At 35.0% G+C, this 25,934-nt stretch overlaps 1 protein-coding gene across 1 annotated transcript in view; it reads left to right on the top strand.

Annotated features, from left to right (window-relative positions):
* The window catches only part of LOC118190956 (uncharacterized), a 90,308-nt gene that overhangs the window by 51,172 nt on the left and 13,202 nt on the right, over nucleotides 1-25,934 (top strand). The window contains exons 7-9 of the mRNA XM_085826188.1: nucleotides 4,870-4,948; nucleotides 5,911-5,947; nucleotides 22,015-22,040. Coding sequence (XP_085682314.1) covers nucleotides 4,870-4,948; nucleotides 5,911-5,947; nucleotides 22,015-22,040 — 142 coding nt within the window. The remainder of the gene's footprint in view (nucleotides 1-4,869; nucleotides 4,949-5,910; nucleotides 5,948-22,014; nucleotides 22,041-25,934) is intronic.

Below are 25,934 nucleotides of genomic sequence, written 5' to 3'. Positions count from 1 at the left end.
TGCTTGGCTACCACCATCGAAAATGCAGCGTGTTAATTTAGTAATGCCTGTGGGGCCAGTAACATACACACGAGCAGTTTGCAAATGTGTGAAAATTGTTTTAGGAAAGGTTATGTGATTTACAGCACTGTTAGTTATCCGCAGTTGATTGTTTTCAACAGGAGGACAAATAGAAACATGATGCCTTTTCTTGCATTTAGTGCATCGTGCAGTATTTTTTTGGGCAGTTTGAAACTCTATGACCACGGTTAGTACACAGAAAGCAGCGATTTGAAGTTTTAAATTTCTGAACACGAGTATCATAGTCTGTACCAGTTTCACAATATTGAGGCCAATGTCCTGTAGTATCACAAAATGAACAAAATGGTGAAATTTTCTTACGTTTGTTTACTGTTTTGGAATTGATATTAAAATTTTCTACAGTGCACTTCACGGTGTGATCAGAAAAAGACGTACCTTTAACTCTTTGCGCTGCAACTACACCTTCCACTTCTTCTGCCAAGAACTGCATCAATCTAATAATATTAACTTCGTTTAGTTTTTCGCGCTTGGCATAGATAATCCAGCGGCAACAAATATCATTGGGAAATACACGAATAATTTTTGGCACTAGGATTCTACCATATGCTTCAATATTTTCACCCAGAGCAGTTAAAGCTTGAATTCTTCTGTTACATTCTATGTAAAGATCATTTAGATGCGTAGGAGATGGGTCTTGAATAATATTTAAATGTTCTAAATAATCTAAGTGTGATTGGATAATTCGATCTTTATTTCCATATCTTTCCTCCAACAATTCTTTTGTTGTTTCATAGGTGTCTCCTATTGCACTAATTCCATCAACAAGGCGTTTAGCTTCACCATCTAAATAACCTCTGAGGAAACCATGTTTATCAATAACAGAAAGATGGGGATTGGCATCTATAAAAGATTTAAACTGTTCCCCAAAACAATGCCACTGTTCAATTTCTCCTGAAAATGATTGTAGTTTAATTGTTGGCAATTTAACTGTATATGATTGAGTCATAGGCGCTGTAGTAGAAGGGTCGCCAAATGTCATCGCTAAATCATTGGTATCCATATTTGAGGCAGTAACATTATTTGGAGCTGGCGATAATTTATTTTGAATAATTTTTCGTGCTTTGAAAATCGCGGATTCACCAGTATCTATGTAGTTTTCACACTGCAAATTATCACTTTCATATTCATCATCAGAAAGGAAGTCGTGAATTTCGTTATCTATTAGTTTCATATCATTTAAAGCAGTTGTTAAGCGATTACAAATATATTCAACTTTCTCAATTGAGAAATCATCGTCCAAGGTATTAATTTCAGTAGAAAAGCGAGAAACATTACTTCGCACGGCTTTCCACGTTCGTTTCAGCTGCGTCATTTTGACTACAGCTTTACCGGTCTGCGCCATTGCCCGAGTAGTAGAAAAGAACAAAAACAAAACTAAGTTTTAATGTTGGAAGTAAAATAATTCAGCAAGAATAATCCAACAGTAGGAAGTATAAGTTCAAGGTCTTGTTTCGTAAATGGTTTTTTCGGCACCAGATATTAGGAGATAGTATTTTATACTTATTTATTTCCTAACATAAACATGAAGTACAGAACAAGTAAAAGACATTTATGAATACAAAAACGTAAGTGATGTCATTCACAAAAAAGGTAATGTAAACGCAACGTATTAATTTTATTTAAAATGTATTTTCCTGATTAGCAACAACATTTTTTTTTAGAACGGTAATAATTTCAACTGTAATTTTGAGCAGTAATGTTGACGGTAATGTTTTTGAATGAAGCAAGTATCTAACAATTAATGTTTGAACGGTAACGTTTGACGGAATGTGTTTTTAATGAAGGAACTAATTAATTGCTAACATTTCAAGTGGGATTAACTAGAATTATTATCTAGGATTTAACAACGTATTGCCTTAATGTACGTTAAGCCTAAACTGAATGCGGAAGCTCGCCAAAACTGAAAGTAGAAAGATACGTGAATTTATAAACTGTTTATGTTATGTCTAAGTATTAAACGGAAAGAACTTAAGTATAATTATTGTATTATTATTTGAAAATTGAAGTCTAAGATGGCTTATTTGGCAAGAGGCAAGAAATGTGACTGAATCTTATTATAAAACCTGATGTGGAGGAATTGTTTGACTTTGGGAACCAGAGTAAACCAGCCGCTAGAACATTGGGGAAAGTAACTGTTAACTTAGAGATTGATATTGTGGAAGGAAAGGACATTACAGTTCTAAATGTAGGAGATGAAACGCAACCATGCGACTTATTAGTTGGTCGAACATGGATTGATTTACCACATATTGCATACGCCAAGATAGGTAATACCTTGCACATACGCTATGCTAATGACTGCCCATTTTCACAGTTGCAAAATGATAGCAACACTCCGCGAATTAAACTGAAGCCTTCCCAAGAAACTCCAATCGAAAGTAATACGGTTAATTTCGTGAAAGTTAAAACTGATGAAATAAATAACGGTTATGTTTTAATAAGTGGATCGGAAGATGAGTTGGGCTCATTATTGGAAGTAATACAGGGAGAAACAGTGATACCAGTCACTAACTACAACGATGAAAAGGCAGCAACTCTGGACTATGATGGAAAGTTTGAAAATGCAAATACTGTAAAAGTCACTAATTCCAAAGGTAGAAAATCACTGAAAAGGAAAGGGACTTCAAAGAAAATCGTTAAACAGAATACGAGTGAAGAAAAAAAATATCCTAAAGAATAAACTAGAAGTGATGATATCAGTGATATTAAAGAATGTAAGTCTATTCAAGAAAAGCATTATAATCAAAAGCTTAAGAAATATAGTAAGAATTGTAAAATTACAGCACTTGAGAAAGAGTTTAATACAGGGAAAGAAAAAAGTTTACAAAAAGAAACTGTAATAGATAATTTTGCTGGTGAAGAAACAAAATTAAAGGGAAATAAGTTTGTTGAGAAACAAAACAAAAGAAAACCGGAAAAAGATATTGCAAAAGGAAATAAACCTCGGGAAGATGTAAATCCATATGTAAAGCAATCTAAGATAAATGAGGGAATAGACAGATCTACGAAAACAATTACTGGTAAAAGAAAACACCTAAAAAGGAAGAAGTTAAAGAAGAAAATTGAAGATATGCAGATGAAAATGAAAGCAAATTATGACAAGAAGAAAAGCAATTTTTAACATTCGAACGAGGAGAAATAGTAGTTATGAGAAGAGTACCTAAATCAACTGGAGAATCAACCAAAACACAACAAAAGTATGGAGGACCTTTGGTAGTTACAGAAGTTTTACCAAGTGATACCTACAGACTGACTCAATTAGAAGAGAATGTGAAAGAACATTTCTTTAGTACGACAGCTCATGTGAGCCAATTAAAGTCATGGCAGTATCAAGCTGAATCAGAAGAAGACGATGATGAGGGTGATGACATTAGTGTTACTGGGGATAACGATAACAACACGCCGCATATTACTAAAACGGAAAAAAGGACACGGAAAAAAGAATAGAAAACGACGGTGAATCTATATGACAGTTAAAGCCTTTCGAACTATAAACATTAATATTACAGATTTAATTTTTTAAGTATAAGTTCTTAATGTTCCGAGGTCGTAACTAAGTCAGGATGCCCGAATGTAAACGCAGCGTATTAATTTTATTTAAAATGTATTTTCCTGATTGGCAACAACAGTTTTCTTTAGAACGGTGATAATTTCAACTGTAATTTTTTTAGCAGTAATGTTGACGGCAATGTTTCTGAATAAAGCAAGTATCTAGCAACTAATGTTTGAACGGTAATGTTTGACGGAATGTGTTTTTAATAAAGGAACTAATTAATTGCTAACAGTAATGTTATTTTTAATAGTTCGCTGGCTTTGCCGCAACATAAACTAAACTACTGAACATCGTAAAGAAAGCAATTAATTCACTTGATTTCCTTTTACAAAGTTATAAATAAATTTAAGATGATCAATATCCAAACGTTATTATTTTATTTCATTCTTTGACAGTTAAAAAGTTTAATGTTTTCAAATAATGTAAAAAAAGTTGCTCTCATTCAATCAAATAATTAAAAAAATCTTTAAAGTTAGATTTTTTTTTTTTTTTTTTTTTTTTTTTTTTTTTTTTTGTGAATTGTTTAAGAATGTTTTCCAATTTAGCAGTTAACTGCCGGAAGTTTGGTTTATGATATGTTTACGCAGTTGGCACCATCTCAGTTAAATGCTGATTAGACCGATTCTTATGTTTAATGAATTTAAGTGTTTCTCACAATTAAAAAAGACAACAATACGAAATATCGAAAAATGAGATCATTTCTCAACGCACACTGAAATGGTTTTAGAATGTATTTATTCCGGTTCTTGTTTTCAAGCCTCACTAGTTGAACAACAGTTCTGTTTTACTTGTTTTAATCCTTCATCTTATTTAACCTTCATTAGTTCCTCTACAGCCGTAATGTCTCTAGCACCTGGGGGTTAGAAAAGAAAGCGATTTTTATATTATCAACAGGAAAAGATTTTCTAAATATGTAAACGATGGCTGCAATATTTTTATGTCATTAAATCTAGCAGTAATATCTCCTTCCAGTCTATGCAGTTTTAATTTATTTAGATAAATCTTGTTTTGCTGTAAGCAAAAAAACGTTCAATAATAGCAGTGGATTTATATAAGTAATGTCAGTGATGGGAAATTTTAAACATAATTAAAAAAATTGTATTCATTTATTTGTTTTCAATTTAATCAAATTATAATGTGAACAGCAAAGATTTTAAATTATATTTCAGAGAATATATGCAACATTTCTTTCTTTTTATTATGTTTATTTATTCAAATCGTTATTTCTTATATAGATTACCGTATGAACTTCTGTGGAATATATATGTATGATTATGAAAGGGAATGTTCGGGGATTTGTAAAGAATCCTGCTTGTAAGTTTTTTTCTTAAAAAATTATCAAATTTATCAAATGTATAAAAATAATCATTTTATTTCTATGTACAACTCAGTTTAAGGGGACTCATACACCTTAAAATCCATAAGATGTTCGAATAGGTGACTGTTGCAAGAATTCGGATAACTTATTTATTTTAAAAGCAATTATTACCAACTTTTTACAGATGACAATATAATATAGCTGCTTTCTGAAATAGTAATCAGAAAGTTTGTGTTGCCACAAATATTTTCATAATTTAATCTGCTTTGTGACAACATTTTTCGTCATGTTTCCAACTTGCGCAAACTATTTAAAACATTCTGTTTCGTAATTTAATTCTATATTTAATATATAGCTTTTATAATATCTGGAAAATACTGTGAACCTAAAATTCTAAAAATTTCATGTCAAATTTTTATTTTATATTGAGATGAGTTTATAAAATGTATTTTATTAAAAAAATGTGTAATATTTTCGTCCATAAAATTTTTTAAAATTAAAATATTCATCAGATTTTTGGTTCAGTTAGAAAATAGTGCCCATATAAAGAATTCCGTCAAATTTCAAGTATGTACCATTAGCCATTTTTAAAATATCATGCGCGCAAGGTGGAAATATGGCGAAATATTTTGCCACAAAGAGGTTTAAATTACAAAACTATTTGTGGCAACACAAACTTTCTGGTTACTAGTTTCCAAAGCAGCTATACCATGAAGTCAGCTGTAAAAAGTTGGAAGTAATTGCTTTTAAAATAAATAAAATATCCCAATTCTTGCAATAGTCACATATTCGAAGATCATGAGGGGTTTAAGGTGTATGAGTCCCCTTAAGAATGTGCTTCTTATACCACTTAGCGAGCTAAAACTACTTTTTCATATTGATTTTCATATTTAAAATTATCTATATTCGCTTGAAATAAATAATTAAATAACCTCCTCTTAATTTTCTCCTTTTCAAGGACATTCAGATATTCTTATTCAATTGAAAAATCAAAAGTAAGTATTAAAACTTCTTTAAACTAATATTTATAAAAAGAAGAACAAATACACTCTTTTGCAAACACATCCAAGCACCATGAAGGAAGGGGTTGTTTTTGATGTAATTGAATATGTGTATAGCTCATACACAGATAATAAAATGATTAAAAAATAAAAGTCATAGTACCTGTTCACGCCTCACAATCACCAATTGAGTATACGAATATTTAGTTGGTCTAACCGCCCCTGGCGGCAATCCATGCTTGCATTCGCCGAGGCAAGGAGTGGTAGATGTTCCTAATGTCATCCTATGACACATTCTGCCAGGATTTCATCAGTTGTCGCTCCAGATCTGCGATAATTTGTGGCCCTCGATTCTGGCAGCCTACCATGCCCCAGACGTGCTTGATTGGTGAAAGGTCTGTTGACCTTCCTGGCCAAGGAAGAGTATCAACCGCACGGAGACAGTCCAGAGCTATGCGAGCGGTATGTACCCTGGCATTATCTTGTTGGAAAATGGCCCCAGGATGACGTGCCATGATGGGTAATGCAACTGGCCGCAGGATAGTATCAACATATCGTTGAGCTTTTAAAGATGTACAGAGGATGACTAAAGATTACCTGCTGCCATAAGAAATAGCGTCCCCCCACGATCACAGCAATGGTTATGGCTGTATGCCTTTGTGAAACAAAGGCTCCTGACAAGTGACGTGGGATGATGGACGGTACCACAAAGGATGTAATTACGTGGCTATAGGGCGTTGAATATTTGACAATGATACTGTTGGGGCGGTTCGGGACTGGCGAACAATCATCCTATCTTGCCTCGCGTTTGTGCTCCTTGGCCCTCCAGAACTTTCATTTCGTTGGCAAGTTCCCTGTAGCAACCATTGCTGCTAACATATTTGCACAGCAGTGTCTGTACGCTGCAGGTGGCGGCTTATTTGCTCGGTATGACCAACCAGCTTCACGCAACCCTACAATGCAACTACATTCGAAGTCGTAGAGTTGTGTATAAGGTCTTCGATATCGTCGTAATGGCATCTTTAGTTGCTTCTTTACGGAATTACAATGACAGCAACAACAACAACAACAACAAAAAAGATAAATTTTCCACCTCTGTTACTGGTTTTATACTTTGCGAATTCCGCACTGGAAATGAGCGCTATGATCGCAACTCCTGTTCATTTGCCTTGAAACTTTGATCATTTGGATGTTCGATCAAGATGGTTTTGCATACCAAATTTCGTCACTATCGCAAAAGTCCTTCTTGCTTCGATATATTTGCAAAAGAGTGTATATTTTAATTTAAGATACTGAATTTTCTTCCATTTCGTTTTGTAACAATTGCAGAAAAACACATAATTTTCTTTCTAGATATGTAATCTGTTAAACACATTATAAGGAAGCAAGATCCTATTCTTTACGCCCTTTCATCTGGCAATTGGAATGTCATATATGTCTTATTGTTTCAATTTCATTGTTTATATTCTTTATATATTTTTCTAAGATTTTTGAAACATTTATTAATAAAATGCAAAATGGCGATAATATGCTGGGGGCTTCAACGCAAAGGCTGTCCGAATGTTGTAAGAGTATTATTGTTTCTCTTTCAAAACATTAAATGAGGCTACCTTGTACTGGATTTAATGAAGGACATAAATACATCGACGTGTCTGAACTTCTAGCTGAACATAGTCAGGATTTAGTATTTGATCATTGAAAGGTTAGAAAGACTTTGTACTGTATGTTATTTAAGCTAAAAATTACGTATTTGTGTAAATGCAGCAGATCTCATTATATGTTAAACGTGGGAATAGCAATAATGAAAGAAATGTGCTGTAAGTATGATGGTAATGCTAATGGTTTTAAGTACGTGTTCCACTATCAAATTTGCAACAAGGACTGAGCCCAACTGAGAAGTCTCCATGTTAGGCAGTAGGTGGTTCATCCAGAAACCCTGGAGTATATCTTATTTGTAAAAGAAAGTAGTAAATCCCTGCGAAATCATTACGAGATTGAAATAGTATACACGACCCACCGTTTGCTAAAATCCACATCCTTTAGAACACATTTGAGTTTATTAAACAGATGAATTTAATAGAGTGTGATTCAAATACTGCAAATCGTGATATCAGGTTTAAACGTATCTAGTAAGATAACAACTAACATATAATTATTACCTAAAATAATAAGTAAAGATTAACGCTAAAATTAAACTAAGTATGCAAATTTAAAGCTAAATATATTAAATTAAAAAATTAATTACGTGCAAGACATATTTTAAATTTTTACAAAGAGTTGATTTATTCGCGTTTGTGATAATTTTTGTTTATTTAATAAATTACAGCCAAACAAATGATTGCTATCTGAATCCAGGATTAGCGAATGTCTCAGAGAAATTTATATTCAATTACTTTTAGATTACTATTTGTGAAGTGTAAATATATAGTTGTCTCCACGAAGCCACTGTATAATACACATATATTGGATTGCGGCTGGAAGCGTTTCCAGCTACCCCCGACAGTTAAGAGGCACATTCTGGTATGTAAACTTAAGTCTCCTGAACAATTTTACCATCTAAATGTTCACGTCAGTTTTACCATCTAAATGTCACCATTTATAGAGGTGCAAATGAGAATATAACGATATTACACTGAAAACTGTTTTCTATCATTTCTTTCGCTTCATCTAACATATGACTTCTTTTATTTTAGTTAAATTTCAATAACTGAAGGACATCTGGATTAAACGATGCGTTGTATGAGAAAAACAAAAAGAACAGTAAGGATTTACGTACAAAAAACTAAAATAAAATCTAACAAAATAAAGGTTAAATGTAGTTTGAAGTATAACTTTAAGATATTTTTCCTCTTGCAGATTCTCCAGCCAGTGTACTTTACACAATGAAAATGTATAATTAAGATCAGACAGAATGGTGCAGTCTATTTTATTACTCAGTAACGAAACATTAAATACAGATCCATTCTATAATTAATATCAGATATTTTTATTTTTCCTTTCAATAAATTGCAAAATATATGGAATACATTTTGAGACTAGACTATGTTATTAGTGCACCCCCACCCCAATTATTTAAATTAAGTTACTAAATTCAGCCACCTACTACGTTCGCAGTCCCAGAAATTGAAATAAATATATACTAATCTGTATTGAATTATAACAAAAGCACACTAGGTCTATCTGCTTAAAGGAAAACAACGCCTTTGTGAGGTACCTTCTCAGGAACTAGTTCATATCCACGTTATACATTAGGAATATTTTTACAAATAATGTATAATTGTAGTGAACCCTCTCAGAAACGCTGGTGTCATAAAAGTTGAAATATCTTTCTTTACTTCTAGGTCACTTAGTAAAAGATATCCTATTTTTTAAGTAAAATCATTTTCTTTTTCAAAAGTAAATTATTCCGATTTTCGTCTGTTAGGAAAAATGCGCATGCCTTCATAGGACAAAATGGGAGTGAATTTTCTCTTTCCATATAAAAGGGTAGATTTGGAAAATCCCATTAATTCCACGTGTCGCGCCACGATAAAACTGCATGAGAGGTAAGTTTCTCTGTTACAGAATGGCAACGAGAGAGATTGTTGTTCAAAAGATGGATGATCGAACTGCGTTGTAACGATCATTTTATGGATGTTGCGTATTGTAAAATGAACCTATTACACTGTGCTAAATAGTATTAAAATGCTATATATTAAAAGATCTTTCATCTGATATAAATTTTAACAAACCGCTCATTATTTTCCCTTAAACTCACAATGATGTTCAAGACATTTCTGGCGCCCCCGGGTGGGCGTGTTTGTTGGAAACATGTCGGATGAAAGAATAGATCAGGACTTAAAAAAGATTTATCCCTGAGAATAGATAGGGTAAGTTGATTACCTTATACTTCCGTTTTGAAGTTATTGATTATTGTTTTACTGAAGTTTAAAATACTATTCTTGCCTAATTTTTATCTGAATATTTTAAACTTGAGACAAAATGGAAGTGATGAAAAGAAACAAAACTGCGCAACGTTCAGCTTTTACTAAAGCATATAAAAGACTAGATGAACTTTTAAATGATGATAATGTTGATTATGAAGAAGCAGAAATATGTTTTTATTTGTTCAAGAAAAAGGCAGAAACATTAGAATTGACGCACAGTGCTTATTTAGATACTATAACTGATGATAAAGAATTCGAAACAGAATTTGAAATAACAGAGGATTAACGAGAAAAGGCTGTTACGATACAGTTAAAATCGGAACGATTTCTCGATAATATTAAGAGTAAATTAAACGAAATCCAAAATACATCGTCAGAGAGTAGTCAGAAATTAGTTACTGATGAAAATATATGAAAAACTTTGTGCCAACGCCTACCGAAAGTAGAACTTTATAAGTTCGCAGGTGATTTAAAAAATTGGCTTACGTTTTGGAATCAGTTTAAAAACATACATGAAAATAATAACTTAACGAATGCAGACAAATTCCATTATTTGATACAGTCAACAAAAATTAAATCAGAAGCTAGAGATATTGTAGAATCTTTTCCTGTGACGAAAGATAGAAGCTATAGAAAGCCTTACTGAGAGATATGGCCGTAAAGTACTTTTAATTAATTTTTATGTTCGAGAGTTAATAAAACTTGTTTTGGATAACGCAGCGAAAAAGAAGCAGGATTCTTTGAGTAGTTTGTATAACAAACTTTCAACACAACTTAGAGCCCTGAGCAGTCTTGGTGTAACGACTGATCAGTGTGGAACAATTTTATATCCTCTTGTGGAAAGTGCTATTCCTATTCACGTATTGCGATGGTTTGAAAGACAACGAAAAATGACTGAATCTGAACGAAACATTTCGAGTCTTGATGCAATAATTGAATTTCTGAAAAGCGAAGTTCAGTCAGAAGAAAAAATAAAATTAAGCAGAGAGGATATTTTTTCTGTTTCTGATCGTAAGCACTTGGCAACTAGCCAAAATATTCCTTCCGTGTCGGATTTGATGAATCATGAAGCAATACCTTCTTGTTAGTTTTGTTTAAAAGATCATGAAACGCGTAACTGTAAAAAGGCGTTATATATTCCGTTAGATGACAAAATGTCTGCGGTAAAAAAGAAAGGTTTATGCAGAATATGCTTGGTTAAAGGTCACCTCAGTAACCAGTCTCGATCAAATGTTAAGTGCCAGATCTGTTCAAAAAGACATTTGAAATTTTTTTGTCCTAGTCTTGAATGTAATAAGTCTAGTGAAATGCATAACCAGGAAAATGATGAGAAAAAAAGAGAAAACAATCGATTCTTTGCATTCGCGTGCTACGAATGAAGTTTTCCTTCAGACCCTAGTTGTAAACATAGAGGGTAAGAATAAGAGCTGAAGACCTTGACCCCCTCAATGTTTTTCAGGACATTCCATTAAATGATGTTTCTGACTTGGATCAAATTGAAAAGACTAGTATTGTTTTGAGATGGAGACATATTCAAAAGGTTCGTGAAAATCTAAAACGAAGGTTTAAAAGGGAGTATCTGGGTTTCCTTCGTTCTTCAGTTAACAAAAGAGAAGATAAAATACATGTAGGTGACATAGTGTTGATTGGTACAGACGATAAAAAAAGGCTCCATTGGCTGCTAGGGAGAGTACTGGAACTTTTTCCATGAAAAGATGGAATCATCAGACGTGTGAAACTATGAACTGAAAAGGGAAACATATTAAGACCAATCCAACGACTGTACCCTTTGGAACTGATACCAAATTACGATCAAGTCGTATCGGAACCTCAGAAGGTTCCAAAAGTGGTAGCTCAAAATCCTGAGCTTAATACTGACTTTAATGAAACTGTTCGCGTGTCTCGCTCAGGACGAAAAATGAAACCAGTTAAGACTGGATTTATAAGCTTCTAAACAAACTTTTGAACTTTCTGTGTTTGAACTCTAAAATATTGATTTCAATTTGCATTCTAATATTTTGAAATATTTCTATTATTATTTCTACGTTATTGTTATCTGAAATTGTATGTATATATTATCATGATGTTATTGTTTGAGTTTGTATCCCCAAACTCAAGGTGGGGAGAATGTCGCGCGACGATCGAACTGAATGAGAGGTAAATTTCTCTGTTACAGAATGGCAACGAGAGAGATTGTTGTTCAAAAGATGGATGATCGAACTGCGTTGTAACGATCATTTTATGGATGTTGCGTATTGTAAAATGAACCTATTACACTGTGCTAAATAGTATTAAAATGCTATATATTAAAAGATCTTTCATCTGATCTAAATTTTAACAAACCGCTCATTATTTTCTCTTAAACTCACAATGATGTTCACGACATCACGTGAAGGTCGTGACAAAAGAACTTTGTTAAAATAGCGAGCGCGAGTAGGCTATTTTTATCTAACAAGCGCGAGAGCGAGACGAAAGACGATGATGATAAATGTTGATTCCACGTGAAGGTCGTAACAAAAGAATGTTAAAATAGCGAGCGCGAGTAAGCTATTTTTATCTAACAAGCGCGAGAGTGAGGCGAAAGACGATGATGATAGATGTGGATTCCACGCGAAGGTCGTAACAAAAGAACTTTGTTAAAATAGCGAGCGCGAGTAGGCTATTTTTATCTAACAAGCGCGAGATCGAGGCGAAAGACGATGATGATAGATGTTGATTCCACGTAAAGGTCGTAACAAAAGAACTTTGTTAAAATAGCGAGCGCGAGTAGGCTATTTTTTATCTAACAAGCGCGAGAACGCGCTACAGTACTGTTTCTTTTTAATTCAAATCTGTAGCTATTCTATTATTACTTATTATTCGTTAAATGTCTGTGGAAGTGTTATTTACTTAAGGATATCATCTGTAGTGGCCCAGTTATTGCATGAGAAATAATTATTTTTTATTTCATATATTTTTTCATGTGTTTAATTATTTTATAAAATTAACATTAATATTTTGTTAATATTCATATTTATATTTCTTTTATGCTGAATGGCAACAAGTAGTTTATATTTATATTTAAATTTCTTTATGTTGAATGGCAACTAGTTCTGATTCATGATTGCTAGGTTTTGATTTCAAAACGTTGCTTGTAGCGTTGCATCTCGATAGCTGGAAAATAAATTGCAGTAAACTTAGCTATTTGTTTATAATTCATGCTGTTCCTAATCATAAATTAAGGTACTTTTCCGTTTCGCCGGCGCAAATCTCGCCAAGCAGATTTTATTGGCGACAACATACAGTATACACATAAAAAATATTTATAAAATTTTAGTTCTAAGAATTTTTTATTTTGAAGGCATAAACATTTTAATATCGCTTAAAATTTTATAAAAAGTCAATAAATAAAGACAATACATTTATAAAAAGACACTAATTTAAGAATTTACTATGCTTTCATGGTTCAACATCCTGATTCGCCGGTTCATATCACGTGACCCCAAGCGATCTCATCTCACGCAAACTATTCTACAAAAATCTAATGCTCTCAGTAATTATCTACATTAATTTCAAGTTAAATCTTAATTTGGAACATAAGTTTAAATGCAAGAAATATTTTAATTCGTACGAATAGCTTACTCAGAAATTTTGTAAAACTGCAGTGCTTTACTTCGCTAATGCATTCTCATTAGAATTGATGAATTTAACCCTTGACTTTACCTTTTCTATATTTTCGGCTTCGGGTAAGCGCTGTGATTGCATCCTAATTGACTTAATTACCGAAAATGGCCTTAGACATAAAACTGAACTATCTGATAAAAATTCTATGTAATTATATGCCAGTATTGAAAGAAACAATCAATCTGATAAGAAAAAACTGCGACTTGTTTTGAAAATGAGGCGTAAAAGGTTACCAGCGAGAATATTACGTTTGTCATCGGTTGTACCATTATTGGCGACTTTATCGCTTGCGCCGGCAAAACGGAAAAGTACCTAAATTAATTTTAAACATTAGTAGCCAAGGCCACATCGTGGTGACCCTGATTAATTTTCGAAATGTCAACAAGTGACTCTTCTGAAACTGCTACGAAAGATACGATTCAGTCACCAGAGCTTCATAAGGTGAGTGTAAAAATACCTCCTTTTTGGACAGATAAACCGGAAATATGGTTTTTTCAAGTTGAAGCTCAGTTCAAAATTAGTAATATCGTTTCAGAAGAAACGAAATTTAATTATTTAGTTTCACAGCTTGAACCTAAGTTCGTCGAAAATATTTGGGACATTGTAACGAACGATAGTGCCACAAAATATTCGGATGCTAAAATTAGGTTATTACATTTATTCAAAGAAAGTGAAAATGTACGGATTAAACGTTTGATTACTGGTATCGAATTTGGAGACATGAAACCAAGCTAACTTTTGCAGAAGTTGAGATCAGTTGCTACTACAGATGTGTCTGAAAATCTAATCAAAACGTTATGGCTGGAGAAGCTACCTGACTTAATAAAAAATACATTATTAGTTAGTGATGAAGATGTAACCAAGTTATCGTCTATGGTAGATAAAATTATTGATATGAATCGGAAACTAGAAGTATTTAATGCTAATGCTCTTTCCGTTCCCGCAAATGATTTGTTGCAAAGAATTACCTCTCTTGAACAAAAATTGATCAAATAACCATTCGCTCAAGACGTAGGGACTCGGATTTACGTAATTCACGTTCACAATCTCGAAGCCGATCTCGTAAACGATATGACCCTTCTGGCAAATTTTGTTTCTATCACTTTCGATTTGGAGCAAAATGTATTCCAGAGAAATGCCGGCCTCCATGTGCTTCGGTAAACAACGATTCCAAAACCAGAAAAACTCGAATCTGCAGTAGGTTCAGCGGCAAACGCTTCTACAGAAAATATGAAGGATTGTCTCAAATTTCGTTTATTCGTTCGTGACCGAAAATCAAATGTGCACTTTCTTATTGATAGCGGAGCTGAAGTAAGCATAATTCCTGCTACTTCACAGAATAAATGTAAAACTGAATACAAACTGTATGCAGCTAATGGCACAGATATTTCTACTTATGGAATAAAAACGCTAACTCTTGATTTGGGATTACGTCGTGATTTTCAATTTCCATTCATAATTTCTGATGTCACAAAAGGTATTTTAGCAGCTGACTTTCTTCACAAATATAAATTGCTTATCGATGTAAATAAGAAAAAATTAGTTGATGGCGTAACACAGCTTTTTGTCCCCTGTGATGTCGCTGCTATTTCCAGTGATTACTCAGTAACCACATTAAATAAATCCATAAAAATTTTCGATTTACTGTCGAAATATCCCGAAATTTCTAAACCTAACTTTTTCCTACACAAATTAAACATGGTGTTACACATTTTATTACGATTGATGGTCAACCCGTTTATTCAAAGGCACGACAGCTCGATCCAAAACGCTTAGCTATAGCTAAAGAGGAATTTAAATTTATGCTTGACAATGGAATAATTCGTCCCTCAAACTCCCAATGGTCAAGCCCCTTGCATCTTGTTACGAAAAAGGATGGTTCATATCGTCCTTGCGGGGACTACCGACGATTGAATGCGCAGACGATACCTGATCGATACCCAATTCCTCGCATTGAAGATTTTCATCATATTTTAAGAGGTACAAATATTTTTTATAAAATTGATTTATTCAAAGCTTATTTTCAAATTCCCATTGCAGAAGAAGACAAATGTAAAACGGCTATCATCACTCCTTTCGGTTTATACGAATTTAATGTAATGAGTTTCGGTTTAAAAAATGCTCCTGCAACGTTCCAACGATTTATTCACGAAGTCTTTAGAGGATTAGAATTCGTTTTTCCCTATTTAGACGATATACTCATTGCATCCAGTACCCATGAAGAACACGAAAATCACCTTAAATTAGTTTTCGAAAGATTACATACATTTGGGTTAAGAATTAATGTTTCAAAATCTGTATTTGCTGTTCCACAAATCGAGTTTCTAGGCTACCTAATGACACCTAAGGAATCACGTCCTTTGCCAGAAAGAGTTCAATCTATTACTAACTACAAACGACCAGAAACAATTCATGAACTTAAAACTTTTCTTAGAATACTTAACTTTTATCGTCTTTATATAAAGGATGCAGCGAAGAATCAAGCATTGTTACATGCGTATCTTAAGGGATCTAAAAAGAGGGACAAACATAAAATCGAATGGACTGAAGAAGCTGAAAAAGAGTTTCAAAAGTGCAAGAATGACCTGGTGAACACGGCACTGTTGTCTTTTCCCAATTCTGAACTACCTCTGGCGTTATTTACAGATGCTTCAGATACGGCAATTGGCTCAGTGTTGCAACAATACGAAAACTCCTCGTGAAAAGCCAATAGCATTTTTTTCTAAAAAATTAAATGATACTCAGCAAAAATATAGCACCTATGATAGAGAACTATTAAGCATATATCTTTCAGTTAGACGCTTTAAGCATTATCTAGAAGGAAGAGTATTTATAATTTATACAGATCACAAGCCCTTAATATTCGCCTTTCGTCAAAAACTTGACAAAGCAGCACCTAGACAGGCTCGCCAACTTCAATACATCTCCCAGTTTTCGACTGCTATCAAATATGTAAAAGGTGAAAATAATATTGTGGCGAATACATTATCTAGAGTTAATGAAATTTCATCGATAGATTATGATAGAATAGCTGATGAACAAACTCAAGATGAAGAACTGAAGGGTTTGCAAACGACTACTTCCTTGAATTTAAAGCAATGTTCTCTACCTTTGGGGAAGTATTTGTGGTGTGATACATCAACTAAACATATTCGACCGTTTATTCCTCAGGCTTTCAGAAAACACGTCTTTCAGCTAATTAATGGTTTATCACATCCAGGAATAAAATAGACTATGAAATTAATGACATCAAAATTCATTTGGCCTAACATAAAAAAAAGATGTACAGTTGTGGACAAGAACCTGCATTCCTTGCCAAAAAGCTAAAATCAGTCGGCATACCAAAACAAAATTAGGTGAGTTTGAAGTACCACCAGGAAGATTTTCTGTCATCCATATTGATCTCATTTGACCACTTCCTCCATCTAAAGGGAATATTTATTGTCTTACTTGCATATATAGATTTTCTAATTGGATGGGAGCAATTTCTTTAGAAAATATTTCCGCTGAGAACGTCGCAAGAGCCTTTTATAGCAACCGGATTGCGCGTTTCGGAACGCCAAGTAAACTCATTAGGGATCGTGGATCCCAATTTAAAAGTGATACATTACGAGCTTTGTCCAAAATCTGTGGCATCAATTTACAAAACACTACTGCATACCACCCCTCATGTAATGGCAAAGTTGAGCGCCTTCATTGAACATTAAAAACAGCATTAAAAGCACACAACAACATATCTTGGACGGACACATTACCAACAGTACTTTTGGGTTTGCGTACTGCTATTGAAGAAGATACAAATCATTCTATTGCGCAAGTAGTTTATGGCCAGACTGTCAGACTTCCTGGAGAGTTTTTCAGCGAACCAAGTATCCAGATAGCATCGGAGACTTTTGCTGATAAACTCCAGAAACAGATGGAAGTTGTTGGACCTAGACTAATTCATAAAAATTCATCTGAACCGATATTTGTACTTAAAGACTTAAAAACTTGTTCTCATGTGCTTCAGCGAATAGATCGGGTAATAAAACCTCTGGAACCTCCTTATGAAGGACCATTTCTGTTATTGATCACAAGGACAAATATTTTACTATTAGCATAACAGGAAAACATGTCAATGTATCCCTGGATCGCTTGAAACCAGCATATATTTTAGCTCAGGAAAATTCCCAGTTGATACAACCTGACTACACTAACTTGCAGAGACCGCACTCAAATTCGGATGTGAATCAAGAACATTCTCGCGTAGGTAGAACTATACGTTTACCTGTTAGATTCAAGGACTGACTACATTATTCTGATAGTGGTTAACACTGTAATTCTAGTTACTACCTATTTCTCCATCTTCTTAGCGTAACTTAGTTACTGGTGGGGGAATAGTGTGGTGGCCCAGTTACTGCATGAGAAATAATTATTTCTTATTTCATATATTTCTTCATGTGTTTAATTATTTTATAAAATTAACTTTAATATTTTGTTAATATTCATATTTATATTTCTTTTATGCTGAATGGCAACAAGCAGTTCATATTTATATTTAAATTTCTTTATGCCGAATGGCAACTAGTTCTGATTCATGATTGCTAGGTTTTGGTTTCAAAACGTTGCTCGTAGCGTTGCATTTCTATAGCTGGAAAATAAAACGCGATAAACTTAGCTATTTGTTTATAATTCATGCTGTACCTAATCATAAATTAATTTTAAACATTAGTAGCCAAGGCTACACATCTTCAATTCCCCACCCACATAAATATTTAGAATTCGGAATGTAAAGGATATTTTTTGCTTACTAGGCAGGGGCGTAGTAGAGTTTCCAGGGCCCGGGAACAACTAAAGAATTTGCGCCCCTTTCTGTGAAATGAAAAACATTTCATTAAAATATTTCGTAGCATCAATTTGGATCCCCTTGGATACTGTGCCGGGGACAGATGTCCCCCCTGCCCCAACCTAGCTACGCCACTTTTACTAGGTTAATTTATACTTTTCCTCGGATTACCTGATTAATTATCCATCCAAGTTCCAAGTTCCGATGAATATGCCGCGAATAGCATCTGCATGCTTTGTTCCGGCTGCCTTGAAATTATGCTTCAAAGAGAGCAGCAGGTAAGCGAATGTTGAACATAGGTCCGGGGGATAGGCTAGTTGGGGAAAGGGGGCGTGACCAATAGTCACGTGTAACAGCGAACGGCATTGGATTGGTGGATACACCACAGTAGTAAAACTGAAAAAGTGTATTTATATCGAAAAATTGAAAATAAAATATGAAAATTATTTTCTTAAAGTACTGGAGTGAGGTTTGCATTGAAAAGTCTCATCACATTGTATAATTCAAAATGTATCAAATTACTTGGTAATCCAAAGTTCATAGTTGCACTCTCTCCTGTCGTAATAGTGAATACAGATGTAAAACGTACATAAATCAAACAGAATAGAATAGAATAGCAAAGTAAATGAAATTTTTAGTGATATTTACGTATGTGCATAGACAGCATAAAAGTTTCTGCTGGATTATTAATTATGAGCAGCTACACAGAAAAGCCACTAGTATTATCACGATGACGTGATTTAATCGTCCTACATTTCCTTGGATTATATTTCAGTCTAAGATATGTTTATGTATCAGATATGTGGTGACTAAAAATAAGAAAAACTGGGACAACATGGTCTCCACGTGAGAATGACGTTTATTCTTTAGTGTGATCTGATATTATTTTTTGTGATATTGCTATCGAATTGAATATTATGGTTCAAGTGCGAAGAACATGATATTTAGTAAATAAAGGTAACACTCAAAACGTTAAAAAAGCCCCTTTGAAGGTAATATAAATTCTCAAAAACTTTCAGATTTTTTCTTTTTATACTTTTTTATATTTTTCAATTTTTATTTGATGTTTTTATGTATTTTTGCCTTGTCGCGAAATGAGAACTGAAGTAATTGAATGAGAAATGTTTCTCTAATGAAATTCGAGAAAATAAGTTTAAATGAAATGCAGTAAAAAATATGTAGGATTTAATATTCCGTTCAAGGAAGTCATGTCGTTTACAAGTCAGATTTTTTAATGACGAATATGTTAAAAAGGTGGAAACATTTTCTTATCTCGCTATCATTTTTAAGATATTTTTAATTATAAATTATTCTGCTTGAATGAGGCAAAACACACAGGTGCGTTCTATCTATTGGGACGAACTACCTTCGTATCGAACTTTCAGGTGAAAAGTAGTTCATATTTATAGCACGCGCACGAAAAAGCCCGAAATCCCGAAAATGCAGTTTAGAAAATCACAAAAATGAAGCTCAAGTCTGTTCGCCAAGTCGAACTAGCAGTGTTGAGATATTTAAACAGTGCTGCGATTTTTTCTATTTATTTTTTAATTCCTCGAGAAATACTTTGTTATTAAAATTATAAAGAAAGTGAACTGCGAATTTGTATAATGAAATGACGTCAGTCTATTATATTACGTAGCACAATGCAACACAGAAAACATTTGGCCCTTCCCTCGTTGTCTTTTTCAAATAATAAAACAGGTATAATTCATTAAAGTTAAAACACGTATAATTCATTACATTGTTGAACTGTGTTTAAACGAGAATACATTCAAAATTCTTCATTGATTATATACAGGGTGATTATAATTAAAGTTTCAAAACGCTATAAAAAAAGAACCACTCATGAAAATGACGTCAAATTTGAAAGGAATGTTATTGAAGAAGGCGGAAAGCGTATGGCAGAAGTAAAAATTTAGTTTCAAAAGCTAGCAACAGATGGCGCTGTAAGCGGAAGAAGACGTAAATTAAAATGTTAGTTAAATTTCAGTGTTATAAAGCCGCCAGGTACCAGGCTGTTCCTCATTTCGCGTCTCAGACGTTCGCCATGGGTGTTTCACTGCAGGACCGCGCTCTGCTGGTAAAGCTGTATTACAAGCAAGAGTAGCTCTGCAAAAATTCAGGACACTGAAGGGTATAAAAGAAAGCGTTGGTCCAATGAGTGTCGTAGGTCTAAAGATAATGATGCAAAAATTCGAAACGACAGGTTCGTTTGATGTGCAATCTGGTAGAGGGGGAAAACGAGTGCATTCGACGGTAGTTGAAGAAGTGGCCACAGCATTACAGGAGGGGTCGGCCGGTGCTGTGCAACCGTGCAGTGCACGAGGAATTGCCCGAACATTGGACAGGCCTACGAGCACGGTGCTGAAAATTGTACGAAACATCCTGCAATGCTATCCGTACAAAATTGGCCATGTGCAGGTGTTGCTTCCGTCTGACCTGACAGCTAGGGAGACGTTTGCGTTAGAATTATTGGCTCGCATGGAAGTGGATAATGAATGGCCGTGGAAAATTTTGTGGACAGATGAAGCCCATTTCCATCTGACAGGATACGTGAATACCCAGAATCATCGAATATGGGCAACAGAAAATCCACTGGCAACGCACCCCGTACCACTTCATCCTGAAAAGGTAACGGTATGGTGTGGCTTTACGGCATCATTTATCCCACAACCATATTTTTTCGAGTAGACGGGTGCTTCCGGTCCTGTTACCGCAACCGTCACTGGTCAGAGGTATGCGTCTCTTTTGCGCAACCACGTGATTCCAGCTCTGCAACAGCGTGGATGTGTGGATGAAATCATTTTTATGCAAGATGGCGCTCCTCCGCACATTGCACATCCCGTGAAGCAGCTGCTGAGGCGCCATTTCGGAAATGCTCGAATTATCGGCCGTCATTTCCCTACAGCCTGGCCGTCCCGATCGCCTGATCTTACTCCGTGTGATTTCTGGCTGTGGGGATATCTGAAGGATGTTGTGTTCCGTGCTCCAATTGCAAATTTAGCGGAATTAAAGGCACGCATTTCGCAACACATTCTGAACATCACCCCGGAAACACTGCGATCCGTTGTGGAACATGCTGTTTGTCGCTTTCAACTTGTTGCACACAACGGTGGACACCATATTGAACATGTTTTGCACCAGTCTCGCGACAGTTCCGAACTTCTTTGATGAATGGGTATGTCGCCGCAAAACTCTTGAAACCGATTTGTCCCTTTCGATGTGATATGTACAGTCATGCAAATAAAATTATTCAACAATTCTAATTTTTCAATGCGTTTTAATGTGTAACTTACACCTTAGCCATTGTTTTACGAATCATTTCTCGTTTCTCGTCGTGATTCTGCCGGTTACAGCGCCATCTGTTGCTAACTTTTGAAACGAAATTTTTTTCTTCTGCCTTCTTCAATGACATTCCTTTCAAATTTCACATCATTTTCATCAGAGGTTCTTTTTTTATAGCGTTTTGAAAGTTAAACTTTAATTATAATCACCCTGTATTTATGTAAAAGAAGTTCTCTATTATTTTAATGATAATGTTTCTTAATTTTCTGATTTTCTTACTTTTTATGATACATAATTTAAAAACTAATTTTATGCAATAAAATTGTGAATGTTATTAATATTTATTAATATTTTCTTTATAGGTGACTTATTCTCTTTTGCATGAGCGGTGAGTTAACAATTTTTAGCTTTTATCGGACTTTTTGCACATTATTTTGTTGTCTTAGCATATTAACTATGGACCTGAAATTTCAAGAAATAACACATAATTTTGGACAGGAAATTTAGAATGAATTAGAAATGAATAATTTAATTATGGACTTGAAAATGTTTTAGCATATTAATTATGGACCTGAAATTTCTTTCCTCAATTCTGCCTGAGTACTGGCCCAGCACTCAGGCAGATTTGAGGAAGTCTAAACTATTTTTGTTTATACTATTCAAAATTTATCTCTCTAAAACTGATTTTAGCTAGTTCATACTGAACTTGTTTGTAAGGTTTATTTTAATTGTTAAGAATCTATCGTACACATCTACTGTTAAACTCACTTGTAATTTTGTTCCTTATCTCAAAATCTATCCTATATTTCTATTATTTTATCTACTGAGCTACAAAACGAAAATGAGAAAAAAATTAAACAGAATGAAGAATCTAATGTTAAGACAGAGAGATTTATTATTTCAGCCGGTAGTATTACACGGACCTACAAAATTAAGAAACAGCAAGTTTTCAAAGCTCACCATAACAAAAATGTCAGTAATGTTTAAAGTCACAGTTCATATGCATGACAGTAACGAAGTTTAAAGAAAATATATGCAAAAACAATATCACGAAAATGAAGATATTATTTATATCTTCTTCACTTTTATTTTCTGAAAATGAATACTTGGAAGTTCGAAAAATAAATGCAAAAATTGTAATTTTTGTCCACGAGTGTTGATTTTCAGCTGTCACAGTTTCATGGACAATATCCATGAGAGTGTATTATTGTTCAGGAGAAGTTGTTTGACCGATTCGTTGAGTTGGCAGATGATCGGAGGGATTGAAATGAGAATGTCACAAGCTGATGCTGATATACGTCTTAATGTTTCTCGTAGTGTGATCCTCCGACTATGGAATCAGTTTGAATCCGAGGATTCTGTGTCCAGAAGACATGTTCCAGGCAGACCAAAGTTAAAACACTTGCGAGAGGCTATTATTTAGCTGTTTTAGCTCGAAGGAGAAGCAACATTACCGTGCCTCAGGACATGGCCGAAAATTTAGTGGCAACAGGAACAAGAATCTCAGAAACTACAGAACGTAGACGCCTGTACAATACAGGTCTGTATGCAAGACGACCAGTTGTTTGTGTCCCCTTGACCCGAGGACACAGAGGTGCCCTTTCACATTGGCCAAGAGAAAACGTCTCCTCGACCAGTCAACAATGGACGTCTGTTCTCTTCAAAGACGGGTCCAGGTTCATATTGGGGGTGATTCAGGTCGTCAGCTGATCTAGAGGGAACAACGCTTCAGATACAACCAATCCCACATTGTAGAAAGACACAGTTATATAAGTGGTGGAAGAGTAGTTTGGGCTGGGATCTCTCTCGATGGTCACACTGACCTGCATGTGTTCCATGGAGGACCGTTCACCGGCGTTAAATATCAAGACGAGATCCTTGATCAATATGTCCGCCCATATGCCGTTGCTGTTGATTCTGGATTTCTTCTGATGGACCACAATACGTGATTGCAACGAGCACGGGCTGCTAAAGAGGTCACGGTATGAAGCGAATGGAATGGCCAGCTCAATCCCCAGACCTGAAACCGATAGAGCACCTGTGGAACTACCTTGGGAGACAGGTTGCTGCTTTAAGTACTCGTCCAGGGTCGTTAGATGATCTTGAACAAGGATTGCTCTGCGTCTTGTCGTTGCTTTCTATTTCACTGACTGATAACTTAATTTACAACATGGAAGTCGTTGCTGTCAATGTATTGGAGCTAGGGGTTGATACGTTCTAATTAGAGACCATTTTAGTAATGTTACCACCATTTTAGTAAAGTTTCATTTAATTACCATTTTAATAACGCTTCACAAGAAAGATAAGTATCCTGAGCTTCCTACATCTTATAGGCCAATCTGTTTGCTTCCAGCCTTGTTGGGAAAATTGTTGGAAAGAGTAGTACTAGGCAGGCTCCTGTTCTTTCTATCAAGTTCCAATGCAATTCGGTTTCCTTAGAGGGGAAATCCACCGATCATGCCATCACTCGGCTACTCTCAGTGGTTCAATCCAACAGAGCCAACAATCTACACTCGCTAATCATTAGCTTCGATATTCAAAGCGCCTTCGACTCTCTGTGGTGACCAGATGTCATAGACACCCTGGTCACCATGCCACTTTGATTTATATAATTCGAAGCTACCTAAAGATTGCTCAGTCCAAGTCACCCTAGACTCTGGAGTAATTATAAGGAAGCTTTCTAAAGGATGTCCGCAAGGTTCATGTTTAGGACCTAGCCTTTGGAATGTAGTTGCAAATACAATACTCAGAAAACTTAACGTCGTACAAAGCTGCGACATTATAGCCTACGCGGACGATTTTCTCCTTGTTGTAAAGGGAAAGTTGAAATTGGAGTCAAGTGTTAGCAAGGGATACCGTTCCACACCCACCACAGCTCTATAAGTGCTCACTGGTATTCTGCCTCTTGACTTGGTCGCAGAGCAGGGATGTACACTCACCTGTGTTTTGCGCCTTGAGAAAGATAGAACTCTATGAAACAGAACATATTTGCATACTAATTATGAAGGTAAAACAAACAATTATCTCTGCCACCTTTCAAGTAATAACCTTACGGACAATATTAGCACAAAACTTTCCACAACAACAAATTGTTGAATTACGATATACACTGAAGGCTCCAGGACGGAAACCGGAACTGGTAGTGGCCTATGTGTTATGAAAGATGGCGTCCCCATACACAAATGGCGAAGAATGCTGCCTGAAACAATTCAGTCTTCCAAGCGCAGTTAATGGCCTTAAAAAAGGCGATTAGCCTCTCTAGCCGCTTTATTGCACCTGCACAAATTTTGAGCGACTCGAGCTCAAGTCTGGAAGCCATTGGCGGTACCAGGTGCAGGAACACACTTGTTTTTGCAATACAAAAACAACTGCTTCAAATTTCGCCAGACCTAAGGCCCCTAGTTGCTCTGGGTTCCAGCGCACACTAGCATCTTCGATAACGAAATTGCAGGTGAACTTGCTAATGAAGCATCAATGAGTATTTACCTACCAGAATATCCACAATTGTTCCCAAAATTCCTACCTCTTCCTAAGACGACTACATATACACTACTAATTTCCAAATGGCAAATCAGGTGGAATGAATGAACCATCGGAAGACAAATTCTTTTGTTTCCGACCGCACGTTTCCACAGATGTATCTTCGTTTTCACCAGCGCAAATTACCTTCCTCACTGGCCACTGCCCATTCCCGGCATATCTGCACCATTTCGGAATTGCGGAAAACGATACATGCGAGTGTGGACAGCAAGGCAATTCTGAACACTATGCATTCTCCTGCGAGTTTGCAAAGAGACACCAAGCCTGTCCAAGCCTTCAAAATCATACTGGAAAGAATGGACATTGCATTTAATGAGGCATAAAGGTGCACCAAATAAACTAATCAATATATTTCAGTACTGAAGTACACACTATTGCTAATATACACTTTCATGAGAGTATATTCTGAATAGTTCATTCTGTTTTCATCCTACAATCGTTTTAACTTTATACTGTAAAATTATTATTGTAGAAACTGTTTATACTTTAGTTTGTAAAATTTTTCATTACACCATATTTAGTAGTATCGGTAATGCTGAATACATGCAACATCAGTACTTATATTTTGCTTGTGTACTGTTTTTATACTAGGTATACTGCATGTGTATATTGCTATACTATATATTGTTCTTACACTATGCAATTACGTTCAAACATATTCGTATTTAGGTGTGGTGTGGTGGTGTATTTAATTATGGCAAAGCACACGAGGGCTATCTGCCTAAAGGGAGGGATGCCTTTC

Source organism: Stegodyphus dumicola, chromosome 11 (assembly GCF_044657685.1).
Source record: "Stegodyphus dumicola isolate Sdum_Otavi_A_Nest chromosome 11, ASM4465768v1".
Classification (NCBI taxonomy): domain Eukaryota; kingdom Metazoa; phylum Arthropoda; class Arachnida; order Araneae; family Eresidae; genus Stegodyphus; species Stegodyphus dumicola.
The sequence above is the reverse complement of the archived record's forward strand: the minus strand, read 5'-3'. Positions and strand labels throughout refer to the sequence as shown.